The sequence below is a fragment of the Labeo rohita genome, chromosome 9 (genome assembly GCF_022985175.1).
Source record: "Labeo rohita strain BAU-BD-2019 chromosome 9, IGBB_LRoh.1.0, whole genome shotgun sequence".
NCBI lineage: Eukaryota > Metazoa > Chordata > Actinopteri > Cypriniformes > Cyprinidae > Labeo > Labeo rohita.
The window spans coordinates 11,341,481-11,348,429 of NC_066877.1; the positions used below are offsets into that span (position 1 = coordinate 11,341,481).

The 6,949-nt window shown below is 38.6% G+C and overlaps 1 protein-coding gene across 1 annotated transcript in view; it reads right to left on the reverse strand.

Moving 5' to 3' along the window:
- als2a (alsin Rho guanine nucleotide exchange factor ALS2 a) overlaps positions 1–6,700 on the reverse strand; it is a 28,058-nt gene extending 21,358 nt beyond the window's left edge. Inside the window, exons 1-8 of the mRNA XM_051119393.1 lie at positions 6,614–6,700; positions 6,320–6,381; positions 5,985–6,133; positions 3,490–4,827; positions 1,480–1,639; positions 1,276–1,372; positions 392–469; positions 90–278 (exon numbers count right to left, since the gene is read on the reverse strand). Coding sequence (XP_050975350.1) covers positions 90–278; positions 392–469; positions 1,276–1,372; positions 1,480–1,639; positions 3,490–4,827; positions 5,985–6,133; positions 6,320–6,342 — 2,034 coding nt within the window. The 5' untranslated portion in view covers positions 6,343–6,381; positions 6,614–6,700. The remainder of the gene's footprint in view (positions 1–89; positions 279–391; positions 470–1,275; positions 1,373–1,479; positions 1,640–3,489; positions 4,828–5,984; positions 6,134–6,319; positions 6,382–6,613) is intronic.
- Between the last annotated feature and the right edge of the window lie 249 nt (positions 6,701–6,949).

Consider the following 6,949-nt stretch of genomic DNA (forward strand, 5'->3'; position numbering starts at 1 on the left):
TTAAATCTGGGTGTTATTTTGCTAACAGCCTATTCACAGTAAAAAAAATTGTATCAACAGAATACACTGTCATAACGATGTATACGAACATTCATGCAGAAGGGGAGAAGGGTGGGCGTCTGGGTGTAGGTCCCGGAGAGGGGATGAGTGCTGTCAGCGTTCTCCAGCACCTGCTCTCCACTGTAGTACAGTATGGGCTGATAACGGTCTCCATCAGCCAGCAACAACGTGTGCGTCTGTCCTGCCGCCACATCCCACACACGGATACCCTCTGAGATCTATTGTCACATGCACAAAAGCACATTCATTTTCCCACAGGGAATTTTATGCTGTGAAAGGGAAGGTCAGTAGAAAAGGTGATTAAATATCAAAAAAATTAAAAGAGGTATACCATAGTAAGATTAGGAACTGTGCTGGGGGCATTAATACGACCCAGCTGTCCAAATTTGTCACTTCCCCAGGAATAGACCTGTGAGAAAAAAGAAATGCAAACTGATTGTTATGAGGAAAAGGTGAACAGATCACAAAGGGAAGAAATAAAAAGCCTATAAAAAACATTAACTAAAATTTGATCTATTAAAGCTATTGCAATAACGTTCAAATAAAATATAAATATTAGATTTACAAAACTTATTTGAAAATTAAGAAATGATGCTTCGGTATACAACAAAAATAAATAAGTTCAAATTGCAGTAAAAATTAAAAATAAAAATACATTAACTCTAAAGAAATAAAAAAAAAAATCTAAAGCCAAACAAAAGCCCATAACAAAATGTAAAGCAAAATTTAAAAACTTAAAATATAAAAAAAAAAAAATGCATTGTATGGGTCAAAATTATCAATTTTTCTTTTAAATCATTAGGGTATTAAGCAAAGATCATGTTCCGTGAAGATATTTTGTAAATTTCCTACCGCAAATATATCCATTGCTAAGAACTTCATTTGGACAACTTTAAAGGCGATTTTCTCAATATTTCGATTTTCTTGCACCTCCAGATTTTTAAATAGTTGTATTTCAGCCAAATATTGTCATATCCTAACAATACATCAATGGAAAGCTTATTCATTCGGCTTTCAGATGATGTATAAATCTAAATTTAAAAAAAATTTACCCTTATGATTGGTTTTGTGGTCCAGGGTCACATATGCAACTTCATTGTTTTTAACAGCCAAAGTGTTGGTAAGGTAACGTTAGTCTTGTACTTTGTGTCTTTTTTTGTGGTCACTGCTGCAGCCTATAATCAAACAGAGAAATATTTTGAAGCCCCTCCCTACCTGACATTGAGCTGTCAGTGCCAAGGAGTGATTCGCTCCAGCAGTGATCTTGACAACTTCCATTTTACTTAAGCTTTTGATGCAGAGAGGCTGTAACCTGTAAGGATAAAACCAAAATATTTTCCCAGTCATGCACTGTAGCCAAGGACATGAACAGCTAAACATTAACAAAACAATTATGTGTTTATAAGGGCTCTGTTGTACCTGGGCAAGTAGTCTCCATGACCTAACTGACCTTCCTGGCCCCTCCCCCAACTCCACACCTCGGTGTAGAGGGAAGGCAGCAGATTTCTGGATTCTGAGGTAGTCTTGGCACCCACTACAGCTCTTGAATAATTGGTTCGATGAACGCCAGAAGGTGACACTGAAATGCAACAGTGTGTTAAAAATGTTCCATATGCAAATAACTAATCAAACAAGACAAATTTTTAAGTTTTAAAAGGGACAGTTCACCCAAAAAGACAATTCAAACCTAAAGATATTTTGAAGAACCAAACAATTTTGGTGACCTTTAACTTTCCATTGTATAACATTGTATAACACTTCTCAAAATATCTTATTTTGCGTTCCACAGAATACAGTCCAACAGGTTTGGAACAACATGAGTAAGTGATGACAGAATTTTCATTTTTGGGTGAACTGTCAATTAAAAGTGCATTCAGCAATTGTTTTGTCTCGCTGGCCAATATGATAGTGGTCCTGGAACTATGATCAATGTGGCTGCAGCATCATGCAAAAGTAAAGCTTTCAGTAACAGATGTCATTGTAGAAATACCCTGGGTGCAGTCATCCATGATTAATTTCTTCTGCAAGTGAAAGTGTTTTGCATAAAAGGGGGTTACCAAGATAAATAAGCAGTACTAAGTTACAGTACCAAGATAAAGTAAGTAGTATGTATCAGGTCATGCTTTACTAAGTTCTTACCAGAGCTCAACAATACGGATGACCGGTTAAAGCCTGCTGACAAAAAACTGCTGAAAAATCTGCACTGCTACTGAAAAATATATATTCATTTTTACTGCAAATTTAAATTCAAAAAAATTCTGTTATGCATTTCTACACTGTTTTTGCAAAGTCTGCTTATTTCTCACCAATATAATGATATCCAGCTGGCTAACGTAGGTACTTTTTTTAAATTGTTTGGAAAACATCAACTGGTATGTCACTGTTTATGAACTTATGGAACAGCTGTAGAATTTCCAGCTTGTCGCAAATATTCTTTATACAAAAACTGTAAGGAAAACTTCTAATGTGACATCTAAGGAAAAAAAAGTCTTCATCTTGAGAACACAAATTAAGATTTTTGATTAAATCCAAGAGTTTTCTGACCCTGCATAGACAGGAACACAACTGACACATTCAAAGCCCAAGAAGGCAGTGAGGACATCAATAAAATAGTCCATGTGACATCAGTGGTCCAATCGTAATTTTATGAAGCTACTAGAATACTTGATGTGCCCAACGAAAATAAAAATAACAACTTTATTCAACCATTTCTTCTCTACAAAAGGAAAAGCTTTTGGACTTCATCAAAAATATCTTAATTTGTGTTTTGAAGTTGAATGAAGGTCTTACGGGTTTGAAACGACATGAGGGTGAGTAATTTCATTTTTTGGATGAACCATCCAAAATATTTTTCTAACAAACCTTGAGGTTCACATAGGGTGACCACCTGGCAACACATGCAAACGAGAGAAAGCGCGTCTTTTTATGAGAGTGAAGAGAATCCACCTGCAAGAGAAGAGATTTGTGCTTGTGCATTTTGATGCATTACAATAATGCGCTGCAGACATTTGTCATTAAAATAACGCCACAGAAACCACGTCAAACTAACTATTAAAATAAGAGGAAAGTCGCGTCTGAAAGCTGCATCAATTTATTTTAATGAATTATTAACGCTTTTTAATTGGTTAAAAGGAATGGAGAATATCTTGTTTTTCTGTGTGCGCTCGACCATTTTTCATCGGTGGTTCTACATCACTTGATGAGGTCCGCTAATTCTTTGTGCAGAAACTATGCCACAAAAAGAATAAATAAAAAGCTTTCTTAAAAAGGCAGAAGAACATGGACGTTTTCTTAATATGATCATTAAAAACCAACAGACTGATGAAAATGCGGGACATTTTCTCAATATGTGACGTGCGGGACAAGGAGTGAAAACGCTGAGCGGTACAACGCAAAGCAGGACAGGTGGTCACCCTAGGTTCAGAATACCTGGAGAGAAGCCGGATGAAGACCCTCTTCGATTATGTGCTTCACCATCCTCTAACGTGATGTCCGTTAGACTGGTGCTCTTGTTGCCTTGAAGAGGATCCGCTGGACAGAAATCCATTCCTGCAGTCTCTCCTCTCTCCTCACTGGACTCAAACAAACATCCATTGCTAAGCACGAGGTCACTGATGCAAACGCCTCCATCCACACTTGAGTGCTGTGAAGAATCGTCAGAAGTGGAATCCAGTGTTGGTATTAAATGAAGAGAGTGTTTCCGGTCTGTGACACTATCTGATGCACAGCGTTGTCTGCCAGAAGCTGTGAGACTCTCAGTTCTAATCAGTGCTGGGGAAGAGGGACGTAGTGTAAGCTCATCACTTTGGTCTGATATGAAAGGACACTTAAGTGACGATTGACGACTCGGAGGATGGGAACCTCCCAAAGAGGCGGCCTCGGCCTGTTCAGCGAGGGTCTGGTCTGAAATTCTTTTGAGGTAGTCTTTCAAAGCTTGCTCATCAGGGTAGGGAGTGCTTTTGGTTCGTCGCAGGCGAGCATGTCCAGTCTCAGATACAGCAGGAGCAGGTTGAGCCTCCAGGCTTGTAGTATTTTGCTGAGATCCGACTGGGTCTTCGCAGATGTTCTTTGAGGTCAGCGGTGGCGAGGAGTTTTTGCTTTGTGGTGTCTGTGCTGGAGTGCTCTGTCCTGACCTTCGACCTTCTTTAGAATCACTCAGTTCCACTCCGAGTGGGCAGTAATGCTCATCAGAGATAATAACATGGTCATCCTTGTCAGTCATGGTGTAACGGCTCTGCTTGCACTGCCCACATTTATCCTGAGCTTGCTGACTGGACTCTGGGGGAGAAAGAATCTGAACCAGAGCCAGGCTGTGAAACCCACCACACGCGATCTGAACCACATACCTTCCCACAAGATGCTCTACTTTCTGGGGTTCCCATACCGGGAATACGTTGGTAACTAGTCCAAGCTGGCAGCCACTACCCCAGGCCCAAACCTCGTGCTTTCTTGACAGGGCCAGAGTGTGCTGTGCTCCACAGGCCACATTCAGGACTCGGACCAGTTGTGGAGGATGAGTCTCGCCATCCACCACATTAACGGGAGTGGGACTGGTTACCTGGTCCATTCCAGAGACGCCACACTGGCCGTGAGAGTTCTCCCCCCACATGTAAATGAGGCCATCCTCCGTTACAGCAGAACAATGATAGCTGCCTGCCGACACAGAGATCACATGCTGACCGATCAGGGTGCTCTCGATAACTGGGCCAGCAGGCTGAGATTCGACTTGCTTCCATGGCTGCTCGCCAAAACTATACACATGCCCATCTGAGAGAGAAACATGTTTGACAATTAGACAGTTTTGTCCAAGAGATCAGTCTTTTTATAATACAAGTACAACTTAAATTTTACAAATATTAAAGATCAATTTTTTCCTATGATGTATGAATAACATAATGCTTTCAGAATCTGTAAGCTTTGAAAAAGATGAGGATACACTACCACTACCACTACCATTTTAGTCTTTTCTGCTCACCAAGCCTGCATTTATTTGATCCACAATACAGCAAAAGCTGTAATATTGTGAAATATTTTACTATTTAAAATAACTGCTCTATCTATATCTATATCTATATCTATATACATTTTTTTTAAAGAAATTTAAATTGATCAAAAGTGATGATAAAGAAATTTCTAATATAAAAATTTCTATTTCAGATAAATGCTGTTCTTCTGAACTTTCTATTCAAAGAATCCCGGAAAAAAAATCTACTCAGCTGTTTTCAACATAATAATAATAATAATAAATGTTTTTTGAGCAGCATGTCAGAATATTAGAATGATTTCTGAAAGATCACGTGACACTGAAGACTGGAGTAATGATACTGAAAATTTAGCTTTGATCACAGGAATAAATTACATTTTAAAATATATTAAAACAAAGCAGATATTTTAAATAGTACAAATATTTCAAAACTGTACTGTTTGCTGTATTTTGGATCAAATAAATACAAACTTGGTGAGCAGAAGAGACTTCTTTAAAAAAAAAAAAAAAATCTTACTGTTCAAAAACTTACGACTAGTAGTACATTTTTCTCATTTTGTTCAAAGACCATATTTTTGTACACTTTTCTTCAGAAGCTAAACACAATTTTTATAGGTTTCCCAAAAGACAAAATAAGAATAATTTTGTGATCTTCAACTTCAAAACGATTTCTCTTGCTTGTTACTTTCTTGAGCATCAATGAATGTCTGCAACTTTTGTGATTGTTGTGTGCCTCAATTGCCCTCAAGGTAAAAAGATTGATCTAAAACTCACACAGTACTAATAAAAACAACATGCAATTTTTATGATCCCTCTTATTTTGTTAAAATTCCAGATTCTGCGAGGTGCATTTAAACTCTTGATTGCAACAGTATGCAACTGAATTTTGACGATATTTCATCTTCATTTAAGGCTTGCTTTACTTGTCAAGATACCTGACCTTCTGTCAGCAGGAGTCCATGTACAGTCCCCAGCGCAGCATGAAGCACTGGCCTGGACAGCAGCAGTCTCTCTGGGGTCACCCTGCAGAAATAACCCTGCCATCTGTAGAGCACACCTTTCTCTCTAGAGCCCTCCTCTTCTCCAGAGCTGGAACAAACACACTTATTTTTGAAAGTGCATAAACAATTGATGCAAAGAGTTGGGTAAACATCTTTCAAAATGAATCTGATGGGACAATAACAGCATGCTCGTTTGTAACGAGGCAAGACGGAATAATAACAGAAAGCAAACACTTCAAAATAGCAGCACATTTGAACAGAAACGAGTACACACCTGCTCTGTTCCTCCATCAGCATGATTTAATCCATTTTAGACTGTGACAGCCACTCCAGCGTCTAAATGACACCAAACCGTGACTTAAACGGACTTTACAAGCGAAAGTAGCTGACAAACACACGCCCTTACTCACACTTTCAAGCACTCACAAGATATTTATCGAAATTCAGCTTGTCACACATTAAAACCGCACAAGAGACCAAACAGTTAAGCTCGATTTAGTTCAATAAACGTATTTACAAAACTATGCACACTGTTTGTAGTGAAACGTAACATCCTGCAGTCGCTTACGGGAAATAGCTGTCCGTTTTCGATATCTATAATACGAGAAACGTCGCGACTCAACTTGACAGTAACCACTTTGAAGTTTGTTGTGGGACAGACGGAAAGAGCGGAGGGTCAAAATAGTCGCATTGTACAGATTTACGTAACGCGGATATTGAAAGTCATCTGAAACTCCACTGTTACTGGCATTCATTCTGCTGCAACAGCGCTTATTTGAGCTGCACATCTCAGCTGTATTTTGCCAACAATGTTAAGCAATCCAACCTATAAAACTGCTTTCAAATAAATATTTGTATAAATATGCATTTAGATGTAGGCATAGTGTGTATGTCCTAATAAAAT